We start from the raw sequence: 23,968 nt of genomic DNA on the forward strand, positions 1-23,968 counted from the left end.
TCACTCAACATCATTCGTCCCCATGACCTTATCCAGACTCTTCTCCGCCGTCTCCCACTCTCTTTTGATCACATCCAACACCCAATCCCCTCTAGGCTTCAGCTTGAATCTTCTTTCCCTCGGCATAGTCATGAATCCCACAACAACCATCTCCCACGGATCCACCGGTCCCGCCCCATCCACCATCTCAACATCAAACGCCCAAAGCAAACTAGCAACCTGCATAAACGTCCCATCAATCGCCACCCTCCTCCCCTGACAGATCCGCCTTCCCTGCCCAAACACCGGTAGCGGAAGGTCACTCCGCAATCTTTCTTCTCCAGCTTCACCCTCCCGCAACCACCTCTGCGGAACGAACTCCTGCAGGTCCCCAAGCGCAGGGTCAAACACCTGCTCGTCGCGCCCGATCCCCCACGCATTCGCCATGATAGTCACGCCCTTGTTGATCTTCACGCCCTGGAACTCGTCGTCCCGGTCTGCGCGGCGCGGGATGGACCCCGGCGCGATCGGCCGCCATCGGAAGAGCTCATGCGCGACGGCGTCGATGAATGCGAGCCGGGCACGGTCCGAGAAGCGGGGGAGGCGGTCCCGGCCGACGACCTCGTCGAGGAGGGCGTGCGCGCGCGCGACAAAGGACGGCTGGTGCAGTGCGGCGATGAAGAGCCAGAGGAGCTGGCGCGGGGAGGTCTCCATGCCGCCTTGGATGGAGGTGGCGAGGGTGAAGGCGAGGTCGAGGTCAGGGACTGGGACTGGGACTGGGACTTGGGACGACGGGGAGGAGGCAGGGGCGTACTTGGCTGCGGTGGAGAGGGCCTGCTTTGTTGCGTTCCAGCCCGCGGCGTCCCGACCGTGGTGGAAGAGGCGCATGTAGAGGTCGACCTGGGCGGCGTAGAGGCGGTCTGCTGCGCGCTTCCAGGGGGAGAGGATGGCGGGGAGGTGGCGTAGGGGTGGGATGAGATCGGGTAGGGCCGGGTTAGCGGCGAGGTGGGTGACCTGGACCTGGATGTCGATGACTTCGTGCAGAATGTGCTCGTCGGGGTGCGGGATGCGCAAGCCGTAGTGTAGCGCTAGGATGACGCTGGACTGGGTGCGTTCCAGCAGCGGGTAGATGGCGTCGGTGCTGATGGTGGTGCCGTCTGGACAGTGCTGCAAGGCGTTGACTAGGTCGTGCAGCAGCTGTTTGGCTTCGAGTTCCATCAGGGGCTGGTACTTTGGTGCGGCGAGCGCGCCGAGACTGGGGGAGAGGATGCGGTGGTGCAGCTTGAGATGGTCGTCGTAGTCGTGCATCAGCGTGAAGCGAGACTGGCCTGGTGGAGCGCCGGTGATCATCTCCATGCTGACCGAGGGCGGCCGGTTGCTGTACCACTGGCTGCGGCGGCTGAACAACTCTGTCGCGGCCTCGTACGAGTTGAGCACGACGATTGGGATAATCCCAAATAGTTTGGGGACTGCTATCGGGCCATTCTGTTTGGCCCAGGAGGCCCAGTTTGCCAGGGGTTTTTCAATAGGCGAGCTATGGAGGTCGCCAATAAGTGGGAGTTTAAGCAGTTTGTCCGCCTTCTTGCCATTCTTTCTGCTGATATACAACACTGTCAACAGTCCTATGACGATGACAACCACAACAGAAGTGGCAGCCATATTGAGGTCAATGGATGTTGTCAATAGATGTTGAGATGTGTTGTGGAGGAGAATGGCAGTGGGCTATCAATGTCAACTGCAGTTTCGGCAGTTGGCCGGGGAGGAGTTTGTTGGAGCCGTTATTAATCACATTACTATTCTCCAGGCTAAATGGTCGTCTAGACGCCTTGTTTAGTCGAGTGGTTGGAGAGCTCGAGTTTGGCATGCGACTAGTACTCGATCTAGTACTTAGTTAGTCTACAGTGCGACGCCGCCAACCGTTTCACCGGCATTTCGCCGGCATTATCCTCTTGAAGTCTCGACTAACTCTGCCGATCTCGTCCCTCATAAGACACTAAGCGAAAGACAGTGTGATCCGCCGATGTGGAGAGGTCATTTCTACGACGTGAAGCAGGCCAAGCATAGGTCATAGGACTAGGGCATGACGGATCGGCGCCGAGCATTTGGGGTCCGCAGAAACAGGGCACTCATATTCCGATTGTTTTCAGGAGACGTCTCATAAATTCAATTGGCAATTGTGATATGTTACTGTACGTGTTGGATTGCTCGAGTCATGACACGATATGCCGCAAGTTTCTAGGACTAGTGGTTAGTATGTAGAGAGCGTACAGTGTACCTGTCATGCACCCGTCAACGGTAAATGTCACAACAAGGCTGAAGCAACGCCAAAAGCACGGAAAGTGGGCCTGGCCTGGCCCCCTGGAAAGAAAGATTCTATCTCTAATCCCTGCAATGTTTCTGCATTTAACCCTGGACATTCCCTGACGGGGACATGAAGGAATCCACCTCTCTCCACATCTGCCAGTTCCTCGCAGCCTGTCGCTTAAGAGATGACGGTCATTTTTCCTATCCAGACCCGGGATCAAAGGGCTGTGCTTGCTGTGGCCCTCACTTTCTCGATCCTGGCCGTCGTCGCAGTGTCCTTGCGCTTGTTGGCCCATCATATTGCGCATAAACCATGGACTGCGAGTGATTACTTCCTAATTGCCGCCTGTGTAAGCCAGATCCCTTCTTAATCATATACAATGACTTATACATCTGTCTTAGTTCTTCGCGGTCGGTCTCCAGTCAATCAGTATCACCGGCGTATTCCAAGCCGGTATCGGCTTCGACCATATGCTGTCCATCGTGGCCGTCTACGGGATGGAGCCCGTCACTAAGCTATTCCAGCTGATCATCCCGCTGCAGTTCACATGGGTGCTAAGCCTCAGCTGCACCAAAATCTCCATTTTGCTGCTGTATCTCCGCATCTTCCCCGTCGTGCGGGTCGTACGGATCGCCTGGGCCACCATCGGCGTCATTGTCGCTTGGGCCATCGCGACAATCCTGGCTGGGTGTCTCATCTGCCGGCCCTTTGCCTTCAACTGGGACCAGACTATCCCTGGTGGATCGTGCGGAGACCAGGTCACCTCGTTCACGGTGACGGGGGTGATCAATCTCGTTACTGACGTGGCCGTGCTCGTGACGCCGATGCCGTCGCTATACCGGCTGCAGATGGCAACGTACAAGAAGGTGACCCTGATTACCGTCTTTGGATTGGGAGTAGTGTAAGCCCCTCAATCCCACTGTGTCGTTCCATTTCTCTTGTTCAGATACTGATCAAACCAGCACCTGCGTCATCAGCGCGCTCCGTATCTCGGTGCTCTCCTCGATGGACTTCACCGACATCACCTACACGATCCCCCGCGCCAACATCTTCAGTGGCCTGGAGCCCTGTCTCGCCGTCATCCTTGCTTCGGTCCCGATGATGCGACCGCTACTGGGTCGCTCGGCCTACACGCCCAACGGAACAGGGCCCAAGTCCTCGACCCCGTCTGCGGGGCCCAAGGCTGATCCCTCCGCTTCGGGTGGCGGATTCCACCGCCTGGGAGACAACTCGAGCCAGTTGTGTCTGCAGCCGTTGGGGCAGAAGAAGTTTGCTGGTGTTGGCGTGAGGGAGCAGGACTCCTTGAGCGGGGGGAGCGAGGAGTCGCTGACTTTTGAGACTAGGAGGCAGAGGGAACGTGTTCTGGGGTAGTCTCGCTCTTGTCTATTTAAAAACAGCTCTCATGGGAGAAAAACCCGGCCGAATAATGTTGTATGTCAATGAACTGCTCGTCACATGCATTCCGAAGCTTCAACGGACTTCAAATACGGATGTCGCATGATCCACCATAAGAACTCAATGAAATCCATTAAATCGGCCGAGATCTTCGGCCCTGGTAACTTTCCAGCTCTTCGCGTCGGAACCTACCTTTAAGAACGGAGTCTCCATCCCAGTATCCGGATGTGTAAACGTCGACGACTCCCAATATTCCGCCATGAAAAGTTTCTCCTCGTAATCGCTGCTAATACGGGTCCTCGGCCCAACAAGACGTCGATTGGCAATGCACCATGCCTCCGTCATGTTTTCGACTATCTTGTGTTTGGCCCTGAATATAGAGCTCTGAAGCCAGCTAATGTACCGAGTTCCCTTCCCGATTAGCCTGCGTCTCTATAGATAAGAGTCCGACATACAGTAACACCAAAAGACCACAATCGGATGAATGAAAGCATCCCAAGCCTGCCAGGCCTCTGGTGCGCGTGAGAAAACTCTGGACGCGGATTTTGTTGTACTTTGTGACAGCACTGTACTTGTCCACAAAATCCTGAGAATATAGTCGAAGGGACCTAGTATTTCCTAAATCACCCACTTTTACTATCGGAGAGGGTCCATCACGTTGGAAAGAAAGAGGTGGCTGGGATTGATATCTCCTTAGCGAGGCTAGGAACACATACACCTGTATGAACTGCATTCAGCTGAAAAAGAAGAGCAAGGGCAGAAAGCACCGCTTGCTGATAACTTTGGGGAGATCAGAGTTGTCCCGCAATCCAAAGGAGGACGGCTCTCGAGTATGATCCATCTATTCGAAGAGTAGGTGTATAGAATCAGCTGCCGCAGCCGTCCCAACTGCCCCCTGTTCTCCGTTTGAACTGATAACATCGCATAACCCTCGAATGTACTTGGACGTTGCAATAGCAGGTATTCTGTAATTATTCCATTCGCGTCTCAAGCAGATCTTTTCTAGACCAGCTCGGTTTCACAACAACATTAGTTGAATCAGCATTCGGATCAAGATCATGTGCTATCGACTAGCTGTGGTAAAACTATGCATGTCTCACCTTTGTTAACATGGAGAGGGCTAGAATAAATAGCCATTGATTATGATCCACTCACTTTCGCGTCGTGGGGAGCAGTTAAAGAAAGAGAGGCAATTTATCCGTATATCAATGTTGAAAGACTGTCTGCTATCTATCTCCATGGAATTTGCTTCCTGCGCTTCTCATTCTCATTCGTTACTAGCATAGACCGAACCTGGTTCTTTCAGCTCCTGTGGAGATTATTTGAGATGAGCCAAGATTGCCTCGATGATGGATCTCAGTTTACGAAGTATGGTACGCCCGAACACCTGGCTATTGGCCAGACCTTACGCAGTGATCGACCCTGAGTGGCGGAACCTCCCCATCGAGTAGTTGAGAATCGTATCAAGCTTATGGGGAAGTGGGCGATTATACGGTATTGTAATGGGGAAGGGGAGTGGTACTGGTGTTATGGTGATGGATCATGGATGTAGAAGAATCAAGATGAAGGGAAGAATATGAAGATATTTTGTTAATTCATTTCTATGTACTATACACAGTAGGAGCTATCTACTAAGTAAAGATCACATGATTAGATTCTGCTATACCAGGTATGACCACATACCCCTGGATTTAATTAAGGTCATAGCTACTAGCCTACTTCTTGATTCGGTAGTTAATCCATAATCATAGGTTAAGCTAGTGATCTGCTATTTATGGTGCTCTGTAGGCTAAGCCCAGCGCCTTAAAAGAATCAGTTAAACTTTGGTATTTTAAATATAACATTATAAGCCTTTATGCCAGGCAAGCTCAGGAATAGATTAGAAAATCTACTAATCATAGCTTAAAGTAATGGAGTCAAGCTGAGGATGTGGGGATAATTATAATATATAATCTTTATTATATATTAAGATCCTATCCTTGGTGGTTAGCAGCCTACATCTTTAAGCTAACTCATTCTTATTATTTTTGGAGAATGGAAATTATGGAATCTAAAAGCTCTTCTCACAGGCTTTGCCGACTCTTGAAAAAGTCTTAGATCAGAGAGCTCCTCACCCGTTTAGCCTCCACTCTTTCATAGAGTTTCTGTCCCAAATTGGCCATCTTGGGCCATCAGAGTGATCAGACCTCACTGGAAGCCAGAAGGCGAAGAAGTTACTATTTCGTTTTCCAACAGCTTGGTGGGATTGGAAAAAGCCAGTATCGACTGCAGCATCTGTCTTCACTCTGGCAGCGCTTGCTCGTCATGTCAGACCAATCATTGTCATTCTGATAAAAAGAGTCAAAAGTGTTAAAGCCATTAAATGGACTGACATGTCAAAGTAAAGCATGGTCGTCCCAAGCTGAGGCCATCAACAGTCAAATCAGCTCGTTAAGTATTCCAACAACAAAGTATATTGACTGACAAGAATTCAATGCCTACATCTCTCGAGTTCAAAAAGTATGATAACTAAAAGCATAGCTCTCCTACACATGTTTTTGAAAAGGCAGTCCTGAGTGATTGATACCAAGTGGAAGTCCATTTTTTACAATACAGGTGACTAGTAACAGATGCTAATAAGGGACTCATCTTTTTACCGATTTATTGAAAAGGAACAAAAATATGCTTCAAAAGAAAAAGAAAATGAGAAAAGGAATGATATAATTTACCTACTAAAAATAACCACCGGGTTACAATTCCACTCGTGCGGGTTCATTTGCTTCTTCATTGATGATCTCTTCGGCAATCTTTTCGGCCAGGGCATCTGAGACAGCGGGTTAGTGGATACAGCACATGTTTGGAGGAGCCTGAGGACAGATCAATGGACATACAGATCGCACTTTGAATATGACTGGGAGGCAAGAACGGCAAAGTTCTGTCATGATATCAGTATCACACACAATGTAGGGTCCACGCAGCGTGCAGAGGAACCATGACATACGCAGCATCCACAACCCTCACACCATTGATGCCAATCACCCGTGCCTTGCTGTCCACCACAGCCGTGCTGTTAACTGCTTCAGGATCCCCCATGGCGCACGAAGACCCAGCGTGGTAGAAAGCCAGGCCGTTCTGCTGGATGAATTGGAAGATCTCCGCATCGGTCCGAACTGAATGTTTCCCTGGGTAATACTCGTCACCGAGGCGAACGGGCGCCAACTCCGGAGCCTCGAAAATCTCTCGCAGACGCTTAAAGGCGGCGATGGCGACTTGCTGGTCGGTGGGAGAGCCCAGCGTGTTGGTGTTGATGACAGGCGGATCGCGGGTGTCGGCGGACTGGATGGTGACGTTGCCCAGCGATACGGGGGCGACGAGGGCCGCGGTGATGGACGCGTACTGGTAGCCGTCTTTCGGCTGGCGGCCCAGCGGGTCGTTGAAATCGCCCAGGTACATTGGGGAGACGATGTACTGGGAATTGGTTATGCGTGACCTGTGGAAGTTTGATTCACAAGGTGATGCGGTGCTTACCTCCACTTCCGGCCAATCTTCCGGGAACTCTGCCAGGTCTTGGAGAGTTTTCGGGGTAAATGCGGCACGAAGATGACTGGGGACTTTTTCGAAAGCACCAAAGTCGCCCGCGTTCGCCGTCAAGGGGCCCTGTCGATGCTGGCGATAATTATCGACGTAGAGCCGAAGCATGTCGAACGCATCGTTGGCCCATTTGGTCCACGTCGGGACGTTGACGCGATAGGCCGCTCCAAACCAGACGTGATCGATCAAATTCTGTCCCACGTACGGACTATCATGAACAATCGGAATGTCGAGGGAATCCAGAGTACTCGCCGGACCGACTCCGGAGACCATCAGCAGTTGAGGCGACTGGAAGGCCCCAGCCGATAGGATAACCTCCTTGTCGATGGCGAGCGTGTGCTCCAGGCCAGCCATCTCCACCACCACTCCCGTGGCGGTCTTAGTATCATCGAAGAGGATTCGCTTCGCTAATGTCTCTGTATAGACGGTGAGGTTGGGGAGATCTTGAAATTCCTTCAGATATGTATTGGCGGCGGAGGCGCGCTCCTGCGTCTCCGGGATGGTTGTCAACGCGAAATACTGCGAACCCATGATACGACCACTGTTGAAGTCACCAGCATCGTTAATTCCAACGGCCCTCATAGCCCGTTGGATCCAACTGCGAGGTGTCAGCAATTCCTTCATTGGCAGTCGACATTAGGAGAGCGATGGATTATCACCTGGAGATCGGCGAGGCCCAGTTGGCGTACGTCACCGTCAGCGGACCACCGCCGGACGAGAATGCGCCTGGATGGTATCCCGGGGTCGCATTGTGGGCTCGGCGATCGGGATCTGGGGCTGTGAAGTTCGTGCCCTTTTTGAAAAACCGCTCGAATTCAGACCATGCGTAGCTTTGGTCCCCGACCTGGTCGGCCCATCTCTGAAATGCGCCGACAGGGGCTCTGGTGTATTTCCTTAGCAGCTGGCTACTATGGGACGAGCGTATGGGAAGGTCAGTACCTCTGGTAGATCATTGCACTATCATCAGTCAGCATTGGAAGTTTTCCAATAAAGTTCATGACGGCGGTTCCTCACTTGCGTGCACTGGAGCCTCCCACGCATTTCCCGCGGGGATAGCCGAAGACTCTTCCCCCCATCCCCGGCTGGGGCTCGACCATGAAGCCCCAGTCATTGGCAGCATTGTTCGCGAAACCAAAGGCTGGAGTGGATGAGATTATGGGTTCCGAGTCCTCATACCAGCCACCAGCCTCGACGATGGCCACCTCGTATCCTGCCTGGGCCAGCCGTGTTCCGATGGGAATCCCTGCAGTGCCTCCCCCGACAATCACATAGTCGAAGGTGTTGTTTCGTGCGTGGCCGTGGCGAAAGGCACCCGCAAGGGCAGGGAGCAGTAGGGCCGAAAGAGGCCAGAACATCGTTTCTCAACCGAAGAACTGAACTTGTGAAATGGTCAGAGCATGCAGCTTGATGATATTAATTTCTGGCCGTGATAGATTCAGCTCCGCGTGCCTTTCCATATGGACCTGGGTCCCTCTCAGCCACGGCATCCAAAACCTCCTGCTGCCGGAGTGGCATGGAGCCCCGTGGAAGCAGGACGAAGCACCTCTGTAGTGTGTTCGGAGTTTGAAGCATAAAAGAACGACAAAGCCGGAGACAGATCAAATGTAGGTGACGGGGATTTACAAATCATGTCGGATTGCGAGAGTGGCCCCTTCTCCGGGGCTAACGCACAATCGGAGTTGGACGTCGCCGGAGTCCAGGAGCAGCCATGACCGCCACTAGAACGCGGTTGCTGAGGTTGTACGCTTGTTGAACTTGTATTGTTCGTACTCCAGCAAATGGACTGTTACAGGCTTCATCCAGAAGTGCTACTACCAGACATCATACACTTATATCAAGGCACGTCTCGTCGGTTGGCAGACCAGAGTCAAATTGGAATACCGAACACTCCACAGTACATCGTGCCAGTCGCTTCTTTTCTCCATTCTGATCAAAAGGCATCTGAAACTCCATCATGGGTTCCCTTGCGCCTACCACTGTCCCTCCTGGTGGCCTCGTCTTGGTCACCGGTGTGAATGGCTTCTTGGCCTCGCACCTTGCCCTCAACCTGCTTGAGCGCGGCTACAAGGTTCGAGGCACGGTGCGATCCCAGGAGAAGGCGGATTGGATTACCGAAGCCATCGCGAAGCGCTATCCAGACGCCTCCTTCGAGACGGCGGTGGTGCCGAACATCTCCGCTCCGGGGGCCTTCAACGATGCCATCTGCGGCGTCGATGGCATCGCCCACGTGGCCAGCGACCTGTCCTTCGGTAGCGATCCCAACAAGGTCATCACTCCTATGCTGGAGGCCCTCCGTAACATCCTGAACAGCGCCGCCAAGGAACCGAGCGTCAAGCGCTTCGTGTTGACCAGCAGCGCCATTGCTGCGTTGACCCCGCAGCCGGAGAAAGAGATCCACGTCGACACCAACACCTGGAACGACAGCAGCATTGAGCGGGCATGGCGACCGGCACCGTACGAACCCGAGAGGTGCTGGGACGTCTATGCCGCCCTGAAGACCTCCACTGAGCGGGAGTTCTGGAGGTTCGCCCAGGAAAACAATCCCGCTTTCGTCGTCAACGCCGTCCTACCGGATTTCATCGTGGGGCCCATCATCCATGCCCAGCAGAATGGCAGCACTGGCCGCTGGGTGAAGGAGTTCTTCGATGACCCCGTCAATTACTACAAGCCCCTGCAGACCTTCATTCCCCGGCACTTTGTCGATGTCACCGACGTGGCCTTGCTGCATATTGCGGGGTTGACGCACGAGGATGTGCAGAGTGAGCGGCTGCTGGCCTTTGCCGGCCCGTTCAACTTCAACAGCTGGCTGAATGTGTTCCGCAAGATCGATCCTGCGAAGCCGTGGCCTGAGGATGATCCCAATCAGGGCCATGATCGCAGTACGGTGGATACTCGGAGGTCGAAGGAGCTCTTGAAGCGGTACTCCAGACTTGACTTTACGTCCTTCTTTGACAGTGTGCGTGATAATTGTCTCAACAGCGACCCGAAGTGGAAGCGGTCGAACTTTCCCTGAATGTGATGGGATGAGGTAGCTTAGGTAGTCGAATGAACGCTCTCATATTTATATTTTCGTACTATGTGTCATACCTGAGTATGCCTATCTGTTGATTAGGAAAGAATACTGTGTCATGACTGAAATTGTGGCTAAAGATGCTTTAGCGTATTGGTGAGTCCAGCAACATCATGATAACCAAGTTTAAGTCAAAGGTCTATTTCATATTGAAAAGAAAGCCACTGCCATGCCATCTATCCTTTACTGCTGCTTTTATTCTATCATATGATAAGCCCAGAGCCCAATGAAGTTAATATTAATGCATGTAGTAGTTGATTCTTCACAAGCTGGAAAGTGGGATATATGACTAGACGTAGAACATCGTGAAGTCGACCAAACCGAGACTCTTCTCACTCATCCTCTATTCATCCCATCTGCAGTACGCGGACTTTGAACCACAACTGACTTTTCTTCCCTTCACTCGCAGTCTTCCCTTTTTAAGCACTCCGGTCCTCATACGCAGCAGCTGCCTTCTTGGCCTTCTTGCGGAAGTGATCCTTGACCAAGAAGGCAAGACTCAATATCAGGCCCAAACCAGCCAACCCGACCTCGAAGTAGAATGCGCCACGATACCCCTTCTTCTTATCGTCATAGGTGTGACCCCCATTGTTGATCTCCCGCTCCACCGTCCCGGCAAAGCCCAGCCCCAGTGAAATACTATAGTTCACAACGGTCATGACCACACTGGCGCCGATGCCCTGGTACTTGGGCGGCACAGCGTCAGAAAAGATGATCGTCGCGGCAGGGAAGGACGAGTCCATGCCAACACAGATGATGAGCACACTCCAGAAGAAATTGCCCCAGTAGATCTGGTGCGTCGGCATGGTGGCGATGAGAATCGACCCGATCAGGTACGCGACCATGCCGATGACCATGACCCACGCTGCCGAGACACGACCGAGAAGCTTCCCCACGGCGAGCGCCGAGCCAAGTCCGGAGGGGATCACCGGGCTGTACCACGCAGCAAGGAGCAGCGGGCTGACTTTGTTCAGCTCCATGACGAAGACGGCGGCGTAGTACACCCAGATTCCAAAGGTCGCCCAGCCACAGGCGGTGCAGCCCAGCACGAAGGCAATGTCGGAGTTGAAGGCCGCAAGGGGCAGGATGGGATCTTCCGACCAGTGCAGTTCCACCCAAAAGAAGGCTGCCGCAAATAGGAACCCTAGGATGAGGCACACATACACGTATGGTTCTTGCCATCCGACCCCCGCGGCTTGATTCCACGCGAAATTGATCAAGACCAGAGAGGCCACGCCTGTGAAGCAGCCTGGAAGGTCCAGGTGTGCGATCTTCTGGCCCACCGTCAGAGTCTTGGACGTAGTGCTCATTGGTTGAGGTGGGATAGACCAGACCGCAAACACAGCCAGACAGGTGAGTGCGATGGCTGCGCTCCAGTACGCCCACGGCCACCAGGCCAGCGCAAAAAGGCCACCAGTTGCAAAGCCGGAGATGGCGCCAAAGGGTGCGCTGCCGCCGAAGAAGGCAAATGCCATGTTCTTGCGCGGCCCGGGGGCGTATGACTGGCCAAGAATGGCGATTGCGTTGGGCAGTGTCACCGCTGGTCCCATTCCCTGGAAGACACGGGCGAAGATGAAGAGAACCTGCGTGGAATAGACGGCCAGACCACAGACAAGAGTCCACAGCGCATACCAGCCCATGCCGATAATGAACATCTTCTTATGTCCAAAGTCGTCACCTAGCCGGCCGGCAATCAGGACAAAGGTGCCAATGGTCAAGCTGTAGCCGGCCACCAACCACGACAGTTCGTTGCTATTGGTGATTCCGTACCAGTCCCCAATGATACGAACGATATCCATGGTTTGGCCCAGCCCGAGCTGGTTCGTGTACATGGCCGAGCAGATAGTCAGGATGAAGGGAATCTGGCGTCGAAGGGGGAGGGTATCCGCGATGTAGACATGTTCGTCCTTGGTGCCCTTCTCATCATCCAGGGTGGAAAACTTCTCGTTCTCAGGAATGGTACCTGTTGTCAGTGGGGAATGGTTATTTCCTTCGTTCCAAGTCCACCCAGAAGGATCATAAGAATACCCACCTGTCGGGAGACCACCCTGAGAGGAGACCGATTGGGTCTCGCTGCGACTGTGGTTCGACTCGGCAGCCATAACGCTTGTCTGTTTGGGCAATGGACTATGATCCAAAGAACACAATGGTAAGAAGAAGAAGGAGGAGGAGGAGGAGGAATGTATTTCCTTTTAAAGAAACATCGGTGGCATGCAACCATCATGTCCAAGACCGGACTTGGGAGCCACGGCGATCCGCCGAAGCCAACCACCGAACTCCGGGGCCCACGACCACCAACTCCGGGGACAACTTTTAGGGCCGGCCTGCCCGGAGTCAAGCGACTGTAGGTCCCTGGTCAACCATAAACCAACGGCCGCCCGTCACCCACGCTGATTCTCGATTTCATGGTTAACTTCTACTCAAGCGGCGTTATGAAGATTCTCTATCCACTGTCATGTTTGCTCTCGCTGGTCCTGGCCGACAGGCCTGGTCAGGCCGTCCGCCATCCGAAGCACTCCACGTGGATGCTGGAGAGTGTCATCGCGCGAGGCGAAGGAATCAATCCGGCCGACGGTCTGTTGGGGGTCATTCAGAAGGTGCAGCACTGTCGTGGCATGGTCGTGAGTACTGATTGCTAACACTTACACGCACAGGGATTATTCCAGGAAGCGCTCAGAGCAGCCATTGCCCAGTCCAGCGACGCAGCAGAGATCGCCAGATGGTCGGATTATCACCGTCGCAGCGTGGAGGCCAACATAGAGGACCTCCTCAATGCGACGGCATCCTCACGCGACCTGTCGCTTGACCGGTTGTGTGTCGGTCGTTCAATTATGTTCGTGCCAGAGCTATCTCTCCAATCAATTGATATGATATGAGCCCCGACTGACGTTAGAGTACTCGACCATCCAGGGAGATGAATCTCGATGAGCCACTCCATCGCAACGTACTCAAGGCCCTCCGGAAATCCCTGGAACTGCAATATCGAAACGAGAACGCCGGATTCTGGTACTTCGTCGATCCGCCGCCCCCCTACCCACCGTACGGCAATCTCTCGTACAGCGACGGCATGTACGGCTTCGCTCCCTTCGCCACCTTGTACGGCATGACCTACGGCGACCCACGTGTCAACCTCGACTCCGCCCTGCTTCAGCTGGATCTTCTTTACAAGCAGAGCATCGAGCCATCCACGGGGTTGATCAAGCACGGCTACGATGCATCGCGAGAAGCTCCCTGGGCGCACCCGATCACTGGCGCCAGTCCCATTGTGTGGGGCCGGAGTCTCGCATGGTACCTGATTGGCACGGTGGACACCCTGGAGATCATCGCATCCAAGTATGAAGACAACGCGGATGCGATGCGCAAGGACAAGACCGTCCAGCGCATCCTTGAAATTTTTCAGCGTCTCGCCCGAGCGACGGTGGAAGCCATCGAGGACTCCGCCGGAAAGACGGGGCGCTATGCCGTCTGGCAGGTGATGGATCGGCCGGGAGAGCCTGGGAATTTCGTCGAAGCCAGTGCCAGTGCCATGATTGCGTATGTGTTGGCGAAGGGGGTGCGTCTAGGCTATTTGCCCGGGGCCGGACGTTCGCCAACTGTGGAGACGGTTGGAAAACACCGTGCATCGTCGTATCTTCGGGTCCAGGGCCCGATGCCGGGTTTCCGTGATCAGGTGCGATCTCAGGACGTACTGGCTGTTGCACGCGCTCTCTATCAAGATGTGGTTGAGCAATTTGTCGTTCGCAGACAAGAGGACGACACCCTGGATTTCCTGGGGACGAGCATCATCGCCAGCTTGCATGAAGAGAAGCCGTATTACGAGGTCCGTTTTGTCCGCTTTTCGAGGTCCGATGTCTTCTGGCTAATGACAATCTCTGCAGTATTATACTCACCGAGCAGTCACAACGAACAGCTTGATTGGGACCAGTGCGTTTGCCCTGGCCTCCCTAGAGATGGAGCGAGCGGGCATCTGAGAGGGTTAACACATGGATAATCCGGTCTATTGATAAAAAAATATACATTCAGGACTAGCCAAAAGAATTCTTTCTTTCTATACAGCTGCTCATCCATTTGACATTTCCGACACTTGCCAGCAGAGTAGTACGCTATCAAACGGCTTTTTGCCCCTGGAGATCCCATCTCACGCGTCCAACGCCTCCCTGTCCCACCATCCACACCTCACGATAGTCGTCCACATCTGACCAGACAAAGTTATTGACCGTGAAATTGACCTGCACGCGCGCGATCATATCCCCATACTCGTCCATCACGCTCAATCCATTCCCGCTCGCCGTCACCACCCATCCATTCCGGGCCACCTTGAGTCCATCGGGCACCGTGCCGATTGCGTCGTAGTGGATGGGACGCTTGTTGGCAAGGGCGTGTCCATGATCGATGAGATCGAACTTGTAGATGGTTCGTTTGCCGGTGGTGTTGAACAGCAGACCGGCCACGCCGGGGCTGGGCAGATCGAGGGAGATCGGCGCCGATTGACCCGCGGCCTCGGTGTCGCTGATGTAGACGTGTCTCCGGTCGGGACTCATGGCGATGCCGTTCGGCGAGCGCATCTCGTCATTGACGACGACCGTGGACCCCGTGGCAGGATTGAAGCGATAGGTGGCTGACTTGAGCTGTGGCGGGGTGTCGGCCACCTCCAGCCACCAGGAGTAATAGGGGACGGTGAACCAGACGAAGCCCGTGACGGGGTCGACGATGACATCGTCACAGTCCGTGAAGGTCAGACCATAATAGTTGTTCAGCAGTGTGGATGACTTATTCGTCCATGGATCAAGGGTGACGATGCCGGGGCGCTGCTTGTGCTTGTGGCTGCTGCCGGCCACGGAGTAGTAGATCAGGCCGTCGTAGTAGAACCCGCCGTTGGGCACGTAGATGGGGGGATCCGCCCGGAATTCGGACAGGGTGGGCGGGTCGACATTCAAATCGATGACGAACTGCTCCAGCATGGGCGATAGCTCCGAGAAGAAGATCTTGTGGAGGCCCGGCACGTACGTCGGCGCCTCATGCAGCGCCCACGGATTGACGGAGAAGACAAAGTCCACGCGGGGGTTCTCGCCAAGGAGTTTCCGTCCACGCTCCTCGTCGAAAACCACAAAGTCCGCTCGTTCCACATGTTCCCAGGAGGTGGACTTGGGTTGGCCTCGGCCGCCGTTGAACTCGATGTCCGCCAGGTTTGTGGCGTAGGTGCCGTTCGGAGAATCCCGCCAGAAGGGATAAGGAAGGTTGGCCCCATGTTTGTCGACGCAGACCACGCCCGGTGCTATGCACTGGCGAACAAGAGCGTCATTGGTTGCGACGCCTGGGGAATGACGAAAGCTGTCAATGAGAGGATGCTGTTGTGTGGACTCGTCACGCCGTTGCAGGACAACAACGCCCAGCACGAGAGCGGCATTGAGGGTGAATGCGACAAGGTGCTTCATCTTCACAGGCAGTGTAGATTTGCTGGACGATATACTGCCTCATCTTCACGGCCAGGGGATTTAAGTTATAAACTTAAGCTTGTAGTACCTACTAGTACTTCTTTTGATTTCGGAGATGGTGGTCGTATAGGTCGTTTCTCCGGCGCTAGAGCAGGACGATCGTCGGGACATCCGTCCCTTGGTGGGTCAATGAGGGTCGGAGAGTCTTATGGAAAGGATCACTATGGGAGTAGTAGCCCACTCGCCTAGAGAGCAATCCAAAAAGGCTTGAAGATTGCCGGTTTAGGCATAGCAAGGCGTCCGTATAGTTCCATATCCCCCTTGCCCAGATAGCAATCCAGAAACACTCTCGACCTCGCTTCATCCCTCACATATTGCTCTTCTCTCGAATACGTCAACTACCTGCTCATAAGGCTCATGCTGAGCGTCAATCACAGTATGTACGACTTATGTGTCAGATGCAACATGACGATGGCATCTGACACAGTTCATTCTTCCAGCATCTACGGAAAGTGCAGCCAGTCAAGCAAAATAATGTACCAGACTATATGTGAGCAATAAACTATTTCATGCCTGAGACCAAGGGAGCAATCATGGATGGTTATAATGGAAGCTTGGGCTGTATTCAAACTCCGTTCGTGGATCATAGATTGCTGTAACACCATGTATCCCTCTTTCTACTGCTTTGCCTCCAATAAATCAACAGTCACAAGCCGAGTGCCAAAAAAGCAACTACCCAACTGTAGAACGTTGCAACCGGTACCGTCACAGACCATGAGCTTTTGATGTAGAACAGCGGACATGATCCAGGAAAGACCGAACCACTGCTAAGGCTTGGATGTACGACAGTCGCGGATCACACAGACTGCGGTAGTTTGTCGTCAAATCCCGCTCGCAATAAGTGTCCCAGGCGTCCACGCACTCTGTGACGAATTCGCCCGTCTGTTCAAGGTGCAGGCCCCCCATGAACGACCCGTTGGCTCGATGAACCTCGAAGGTGCGGATGACCTCCCGAACAATGGTCTCGACACAGCGGGTCTTGATCCCCGAGGGCGTGACTTTGGTATTGCCGTGACAGGGGTCGCACATCCAGACAGGCGTGTGGCCTGCTTTCCGCACGGCGTGGATGAGCGGAGGCAGCACCGTCTCGACCTGATCAGCGCCCAACCGCGTGATAATTGTCACTCGACCATCTTGGGTATCGTGCCGGTCTTGGGGCTGTAGTATAATATCCAACAGGTCCACCAGTTCCTGTGGGCGCATGGTTGGTCCCACCTTGATCCCGATCGGGTTGCGGATCCCCCGGACATATTCGATGTGCGGACCATTGCGCTGGCGGGTGCGCTCGCCGATCCAGACGAACGTGGCAGACGTGTTATAGCGGCCGTGGGTGACAGCGCTCTCGTACGGCAAGTGTAGGGCTTCATGCGATGTGAAGATGGCCCCTTGTCCCGGCTCACCCAGGATATTCGTGCGGAAGAGGTCCCTTCCCGGCGAAGCGATGGCATCGACTGACGGGGGCGTCAGCAGTGGCGGGCAGGCTTTCATCAGATCCAATGTCGCCCGGGAGTGGAAATATGCCTGCAGCAATCGGTTGGGGTCGGGTGTGCGATCGTCGGGATGGAACCCGTTGACGTTTTCGCCCCGGAAGCTGTAGACCTGAGACCCATCGGCCAAGGTTTCGAAGGGACAGGATCGCGGTTTGGCATACTGGCCGGCGATTCTTCCCACCGTGATCACGGGCAGGCCCAGAGAGTCACTGATCAGCCGCGACTGTTCGTGAAGCAGCTGCACCTTCTGCTGCACGATCAGGGGCCGCACGTCCTGGAAGCTCTCTGCACAATCTCCACCCTGGATGATGAAGGCTTCTCCGCGAGCCGCTGCCGCAAAGTGTTTGCGGGCCAGTTCAACCTTGACCGGGCTGACCAGGGGCGGTAAGGACGCGACGGTGCGCAGGACTTCCTCGAGTGCCAAGGGTTCTTTGTATTCAATCTCCTGCGCAATCGCCGGACGCTTTCGCCAACTCTGGGGCGTCCAAGCATCCGATGAGCCCAATTCCACGCCGTTTTGGCTAGGCGGAGGCACCTTTCCCAGCTGGAGGTCTGGGCTCAACATGCTCAGTATCATTTTTTCAAAGAAGGGGCAATACTAAAGACGTTGTGCCGATTTACTGTGGTTGATGATATAATATCAAGAACTTGATCACCGGTGCGTTGGATCGACGAGCCTATCCAGCTTCCAGCTCGATCCTGATACACCAAGAGCTCACAGCAGTGGGATTAAGAGGCATGAAATTCTACGATACTACGTCCAGCTTCCCCGGCGCCTTCTCATAAGTCTCCGTATCTCGAATGGCAACACGCCCGCCCTACCTTCGTCCCCGGTGCCCGAATACGATTGAACCATAGCCACCCACCCTCCTTCCCTCACCTTTGCCAATGGCTGCCCTCCATCAAAGTCCTAGTCTCCCACGGCGTCGTCCGATTCAATCCCAATCCTCTTTCTTCACGGAGTTCGCAGTCGTTCCGTCGGTTTTCCGTGCATTACGAAACGTCCTGACGTGCTCATCTGTTTCACTTGCTGGGGATCGAATCCTTCAGGCACAACTAGCTCTGTCAACACATGGGGCTTTGGGGGATGAAGAATACTTAGTGGCTTGATCGGCAGGGAGATCCGTTCAGACACAGCGCCATCTCCGACGCTTGCTCCCCTTGCCAGGTCTTCATCATAGTTCTGGACCGGACCTTGGCCTTCTCAACACCACGCCGGAGCCAGCGCCAGTTTGTGGTGAGCCCCACCAAAAGAGAAAGAGAATGCCGGAGTTACGTCTACTGCAAGCCTCATCAAGATAGTACTTGTCACGCAGGGCGTGGCATGAAGAAGGTGGTACTGCACGGCAACAGCTAGCACTATCGGGACCGTCACCAACTCCGGTGTTTGTGGGTCCATCAGGACTCTGCTTCGTCTCTTCACATGGCAGCCCTTGCGATGATAGGCATTGTGGACTTGCGGATATCCAGAGTGGAGATACGACCCTCGACCCGTATTTAATCGCTTCCCGTTCATCACATTGTTACTCAGAGTCAACACTTTAGAAGACAGGAGTCACACCGAGGATACGGGGTGGCATCTACGATACCAACAGACTTCAACAGCTGTTACGAATCTCACTGTTGTCCAGTATCCCACCTGCGAATTCATTCTACTGGCTTGGCGGCATTAACCATGATCTTTGAATCCAAACTTCCTCTACCCTCCGTACCCAAGACTGATGTGTTCAACTACATCTTTCACCAGGGCAGACGACCATATCCATGGAGTCGAGTGCTCTACCGCGTCGACCAGACCGGTGAAACCCTGACGCTGGCAGAGCTCGAGGAGAAAAGCCGACGCTTAGCTGATGCTCTTCGCTCGGAGTATGATATCATGCCCAAGGATGTCGTCGGCATTTTCGCCAAGGACAGGGTATGTTGGGGGTAATCTCTGCTTAGTCCTGCGCTTGCGGCTAACCGCGTGGGAGCAGATCCAATATCCAATCGCCTATTTTGGCGCTTTGGCCGCCGGAGCTACGGTGGCCCTCATCCCTGTGCAGCAAGAGATGTCCGAAACGGACATTGCGACTCGACTAGTGCAGTCGCAGGTGAAGCTGCTTATCACCGACAGCGACCTATTGCTCCTCGCCGAGGTGTCGACGAACTTAGCCGGCGCTGTTCGCCTAATCACGCTCGACGACAGCCCGAACCAATTGTGGGCATCTCTGGAGCGTCTTCTTGCACGCGGCCGCCCTGACGCTGACCTCTTCCGGCTAGAATCGGAGGCCGGCGCAGAGGAGTATGATGCTTTTCTGAACCGCACGAGCGGGTCCACGGGGAACGTCAAGTCCGTACTCACCAGCCATGCCCATTTCATTGCCACGATGGAAGGTACCATCGGCACGATTCCGGACAATACTGACCCAGACCATGATGTCTGGCTCTCGCCCCTGTCACTGGGATTTTTCATCAACGCCAAGCTCAACATGGGCCTCAACATCCTGCTGGGGATCCCCGTGGTACTCATGAACGGTCCCCTCGATGAGACGACCGTTGACGTGATCGGCCGGCACAAGGTCAGCTTTCTCTTCATCACACCCCCGATTGCAGCCCGCCTGGCGCGGACTGACTTCCAAGCGTCCGGCGTCGACGTCAGTAGTGTCAAGTGGCTCCTCACGGCTGGCGCCCCCATGCACGAAAACCTGCGGCAGACGGTTTCCAACCAATTCGGGGGCGTTCACTTGGACCTCGAATGGGGCACCTCCGAGACCATGCTCATTGCAATCCAGCGCGACGACGACTCCCGCCGCAGTGGGTACAGTGGCACACTCGTGAACGGAATGCAAGCCAAAGTCATCAGCACGGTCACCGGCCAGGAACTGGGAGTGGGCGAGGCTGGCGAGATTCTGGTGCGCAATCAGCTGTGTCGATTCAAGGGCTACAAGGACAACGAGGTGGCCAATCGCGACTTCGACTCCGAAGGCTGGTTCCACACGGGGGACTATGGGCACCTCGACGAGAATTGCAACGTCTTCATCATGGATCGGATCAAGGAGCTCCTCAAGGTCGGGGGCGGTTACGGGACGCACATCTCCGCTGCGGAGCTGGAGGCCGTGGTGTTTGAGCATCCCGCGGTGGCAAGTGTCGTGGTCGTGGGCATTCGCAATGACTTCACCCAGCTGGATGAGCCTACCGCGTTCGTGATCCTCAAGCCCGAGTATCATCAGAATCCCCAACTCACCCACCAGTTGGAGCGAGACATTCTACACTTCGCCAACCAAAAGCTCACCGGGCTTCGGAAGCTGACGGGTGGTGTCCGGTGCCTCTCTCACTTTCCCACGACAGGATTCAAGATCAATCGGAGGCAACTCAAGCAGATGGGCCATGCGGCAGGGCAGGATGTGGCCAATGGCCTGTTTCCTTCCTCTGTCCCAAATTACGTGCAATCGGTTTGATACTACGGGAATTGTGGGATACGACTCATGGACAATGTACCATCGCCCTGGTTCTGCATGACGATCACTCTTTTCTACCCCTTTTGGTTGAAAGCAATGGATGAACAATAAATGTATCATTGTATAGGAATATAAATCACATTCTCTGATCTATCTCTGTCATCAGCCTTCCTCTCCTGCGTTGCTTACAGGTTACCCAGAGAATAGCAGTAACTGGCTCAGAATGCACATCGTCACCCATCCTGATGTATACAGTTCTGCGTAGTAACTTCAGCATGATAACCTCTCGACCTTAGAGGGGAGGCATAACTGCGTTACTTGGATTCCATCAAAAACAAAATAAAACAAAAAACATCGCGTACTATGGCATGTATGATCACATAGTCCACCATTACAGGGTTCTTCGCTTACAATCGATCTACCACTGTGAGGGCGCCTATACTGCGATCAATCACAGGACCGTGCGCCACTTCGACATAACGCCAATGGACCCCAAAATGACGTGAAAACGTGAAGATTCTATTCCTAGGCCTGTTAGTCTATCAACGATTCCAGACCAGTGTTAACGCCGTCGTTTACCACCCCCCCACCAGGGTGCCACGACCGCCATGGGGCGCGCCAAAACCACTAGCTGCATACGAAGGATCCAGATGCATGTTGGTCTTCGCTTCGACGCCCTCGGAAGACCGTCTCATGTGGGTTACGGAGAATTGACTAGATGTTCGCTAGTGCTGACATGACATCGGAGGATCAGTGCTAGCTGCGTTGACCACCGTTTACGTTATCGGGTGTAGCGTTTCACGACCTCATTCTCCGAAGCGAGGACAGTTACGTCCGGAGTTGTTTGGATTTTTGGTGGCGGCGCTTCAGATAACGACATCGTCACCCGGCAATCCCCCTGATGGTGGAAATGCATGGCGTCTTGCAGATCATGCCGATCAACCATTCTGCTGCGTTCTGTCTCCCCGTAGCCCTCTTCATGTCCCTCTCAACGGATCCACCATATCCTCCCCCTCCCCTCTTCTCCCCGAAGAAAAGAAAGGACAGAGAAAGACCGTAGGTCGGAGTTGACCTCGGCAGGCAGAGGCTTCACAGATTCCGTATCTGTTGCGGAGCAAGATGGACCGGCCACCATGATTCCAGGTCCTACGAGGTCACGAAGAAAGCAGCGAGCAACATTTATAACCAAGATTCAGGCACCATGCCGAGCACAGGCAGACAGACAGACAGACAGACAGGTTTGACCAGGGATAATCAACACACTCAATAGTATCGCTGTACCGCATTGACCAGAAATGGAGGCTCCGATTAAACCGACCGCGGCGCACCGTCCGCTTCCTGAAACCCAGATCAAAGACGAGTTCAGTGGGACCGAAGGAGTCTACCTTCTCCCTCATCACCAGGAGGAGATCAAGCGCCTGCAGCGCCAACACTTCTTCATCAAAGCCGCCACCGAGGACAAGCTGACCTCTGTCGAGCTACCTAAAGGGGCCAGAGTGCTCGACTCTGGCTGCGCAGACGGTGAGTGTAACCCGCAACCCCTGCATGTTGTAAAAGCAAATCGACCATCATTGGTGCCCGCCCGCGGAAGAAACTAAAGGTAGCATCGGCAGGCACATGGCTAGCGGATTTGGCTGGCACTGACAGGCCCGACCTGGATCTCTACGGCGTGGACTTGGGCAAGGCGCTGTTCCGGTCGGACCCTCGACTGAAACTGCGGGAGCATGATGTGCGCCAGCCCTTCCCCGAATCCTGGGGCTGGAAGGACAGTTTCGACCTGGTACACCAGCGGCTGTTGGTCTGGGGGATTCGAGAGGACGAGTGGCCGCGGGTCCTCGCGAATCTGGCCAACGTCGTCAAACCTGGTGGGGTCCTGCAGCTAGTGGAGGCGGAATGGGTCCTAAGCTCGTATTGTGACGAGCAGGTGCAGCAGAAGAAGCTTGCCAAGGTGCAGGAGTGGTCGACCAGTTCGTCCGGGATGGACGTGCACATCTGGAAGAAGTTCCCGGATCTCCTGCTTCCCCTCGGCTTTGTGGATATGAAGGTGGAAACGTTCGATCTGGGCTACGGTGCAACGTCGAAGAGACCCGAGGACCGCATGTGGACCGCCGAGCTCCTCCCCCAGTCCTTCCGCCATCTGGCTCGTAAGATCCCTGGTATGTACCACGCCTGAGGGCATAGCCATCCTACTGACTGAGACGTCACAACTCTAGCCGAGGGCATTCCCGGCGTGGCCCGCACCCCCGACGAGTATCTCACATGGCTGGACGAGCTGGTTGCGGAGATGAAACAGATTGGCTATACGCCCAAAGTCCGATGGCTTACGGCACGCAAGATCTAAGGTTAAGTTTTTCCTCAACCGGGCCGAACCGTTCCAAGTGGAGCGTTAAAATCCGTGAGGAGACGTTGGATAGACGCGTCTTTTGGCCTCAGTGGGTTCTGATGCGCGTTTGATATGAATCCAAGTTGTTTGACTCCGTATTTTATTGTCATCACCACAATCAAATCATTCTGGTCATTTCCATCAAGGTCGATAAGGCCACCTGTGTGATAAAATAGATTGATTGCGCACCGCGTCGTCAGCACTAAGGCCGGGTGAAGAATGCAGACAGGGCTTTTCATTGGGAGATAACCTCGCCTCGCACGTAATAGTTTTCGGGCTCGCCGTAATCGGCCGTGATTGGTTGCGATGGGACTGATATCTGCTCAGACGAAGATCAGCCACAATAGATAGACAAGTAGGCGAGGTTACATTGGTCGTCTTCCATGAATAATAAGACGCCAACAGCACGAGCAGAGCACGCCATACAAAGCGACTAGGCCCCGCGCCTTACCACACATGGGATGGCGCTGGTAATGCGCCTCAAACCTCATGTTTTCATCCTAACCCTGGTTTCATCCAGTCCTTCTTCTACCCATGCCTTCCCCCTTGCCTGCCTTCCAGCCCAGGCTGCAGACATAGAAGGATCGAGAAGACAATCATGTCGATCCCTATGGCTCGCTCCCTGTCACGAGTCTGTGAATGGATAGCACATTGCACTTAAACCTGGCATTCCCACGCTTGCTTGTCATTTCCTATCTGGTATCCCCTTCGATGCCGCACTTCGACCATGCCAGGATCCGAGCCGCCCAACGAGGCTCACGTGTGCGACTCCTGTTTCAAGAGCTACCAACGACGTTTGTCTTGTCTCTATCTTCTTGCATGCATCTGGTGCTGATATCTAGGC

At 54.2% G+C, this 23,968-nt stretch overlaps 10 protein-coding genes across 10 annotated transcripts, besides 3 other annotated features; 5 read left to right on the forward strand and 5 right to left on the reverse strand.

Annotated features, from left to right (window-relative positions):
• Positions 1-1,638, reverse strand: NFIA_014190 (cytochrome P450; the record flags this gene model as incomplete). Its single annotated transcript, XM_001264625.1, has 1 exon — positions 1-1,638. One exon carries the CDS (start codon positions 1,636-1,638, stop codon positions 1-3), a length of 1,638 nt encoding a protein of 545 aa, XP_001264626.1.
• Positions 740-768: a microsatellite.
• An 830-nt stretch (positions 1,639-2,468) lies between the features above and the next one.
• Positions 2,469-3,655, forward strand: NFIA_014200 (putative integral membrane protein; the record flags this gene model as incomplete). The annotated part of the gene is made up of 3 exons (XM_001264626.1): positions 2,469-2,633; positions 2,686-3,185; positions 3,247-3,655. 3 exons carry the CDS (start codon positions 2,469-2,471, stop codon positions 3,653-3,655), a joined length of 1,074 nt encoding a protein of 357 aa, XP_001264627.1.
• A 2,753-nt stretch (positions 3,656-6,408) lies between these two features.
• Positions 6,409-8,604, reverse strand: NFIA_014210 (GMC family oxidoreductase; the record flags this gene model as incomplete). The annotated part of the gene is made up of 6 exons (XM_001264627.1): positions 6,409-6,482; positions 6,550-6,593; positions 6,660-7,126; positions 7,187-7,847; positions 7,909-8,157; positions 8,264-8,604. 6 exons carry the CDS (start codon positions 8,602-8,604, stop codon positions 6,409-6,411), a joined length of 1,836 nt encoding a protein of 611 aa, XP_001264628.1.
• A 599-nt stretch (positions 8,605-9,203) lies between these two features.
• NFIA_014220 (aldehyde reductase II) lies at positions 9,204-10,262 on the forward strand (the record flags this gene model as incomplete). The annotated part of the gene is made up of 1 exon (XM_001264628.1): positions 9,204-10,262. The coding sequence occupies one exon, from the start codon at positions 9,204-9,206 to the stop codon at positions 10,260-10,262; it is 1,059 nt and encodes a 352-aa protein (XP_001264629.1).
• A 476-nt stretch (positions 10,263-10,738) lies between these two features.
• NFIA_014230 (MFS transporter) lies at positions 10,739-12,421 on the reverse strand (the record flags this gene model as incomplete). Its single annotated transcript, XM_001264629.1, has 1 exon — positions 10,739-12,421. One exon carries the CDS (start codon positions 12,419-12,421, stop codon positions 10,739-10,741), a length of 1,683 nt encoding a protein of 560 aa, XP_001264630.1.
• A 50-nt stretch (positions 12,422-12,471) lies between these two features.
• Positions 12,472-12,499: a microsatellite.
• Positions 12,500-12,541: 42 nt separating this feature from the next.
• Positions 12,542-14,310, forward strand: NFIA_014240 (putative glycosyl hydrolase family 88; the record flags this gene model as incomplete). The annotated part of the gene is made up of 4 exons (XM_001264630.1): positions 12,542-12,663; positions 12,745-12,940; positions 12,974-13,152; positions 13,230-14,310. The coding sequence occupies 4 exons, from the start codon at positions 12,542-12,544 to the stop codon at positions 14,308-14,310; spliced, it is 1,578 nt and encodes a 525-aa protein (XP_001264631.1).
• Positions 14,311-14,425: 115 nt separating this feature from the next.
• On the reverse strand, positions 14,426-15,754 carry NFIA_014250 (SMP-30/gluconolactonase/LRE family protein; the record flags this gene model as incomplete). The annotated part of the gene is made up of 1 exon (XM_001264631.1): positions 14,426-15,754. The coding sequence occupies one exon, from the start codon at positions 15,752-15,754 to the stop codon at positions 14,426-14,428; it is 1,329 nt and encodes a 442-aa protein (XP_001264632.1).
• A 765-nt stretch (positions 15,755-16,519) lies between these two features.
• NFIA_014260 (class II DAHP synthetase family protein) lies at positions 16,520-17,881 on the reverse strand (the record flags this gene model as incomplete). Its single annotated transcript, XM_001264632.1, has 1 exon — positions 16,520-17,881. The coding sequence occupies one exon, from the start codon at positions 17,879-17,881 to the stop codon at positions 16,520-16,522; it is 1,362 nt and encodes a 453-aa protein (XP_001264633.1).
• A 1,098-nt stretch (positions 17,882-18,979) lies between these two features.
• Positions 18,980-20,741, forward strand: NFIA_014270 (AMP-binding enzyme domain protein; the record flags this gene model as incomplete). The annotated part of the gene is made up of 2 exons (XM_001264633.1): positions 18,980-19,219; positions 19,278-20,741. 2 exons carry the CDS (start codon positions 18,980-18,982, stop codon positions 20,739-20,741), a joined length of 1,704 nt encoding a protein of 567 aa, XP_001264634.1.
• A 1,210-nt stretch (positions 20,742-21,951) lies between these two features.
• Positions 21,952-21,979: a microsatellite.
• A 57-nt stretch (positions 21,980-22,036) lies between these two features.
• On the forward strand, positions 22,037-23,082 carry NFIA_014280 (class I SAM-dependent methyltransferase; the record flags this gene model as incomplete). The annotated part of the gene is made up of 3 exons (XM_001264634.1): positions 22,037-22,262; positions 22,346-22,897; positions 22,955-23,082. 3 exons carry the CDS (start codon positions 22,037-22,039, stop codon positions 23,080-23,082), a joined length of 906 nt encoding a protein of 301 aa, XP_001264635.1.
• Between the last annotated feature and the right edge of the window lie 886 nt (positions 23,083-23,968).

The sequence above is a fragment of the Aspergillus fischeri genome, genomic scaffold (genome assembly GCF_000149645.3).
Source record: "Aspergillus fischeri NRRL 181 1099437636249 genomic scaffold, whole genome shotgun sequence".
In the NCBI taxonomy this organism is placed as follows: Eukaryota; Fungi; Ascomycota; class Eurotiomycetes; order Eurotiales; family Aspergillaceae; genus Aspergillus; species Aspergillus fischeri.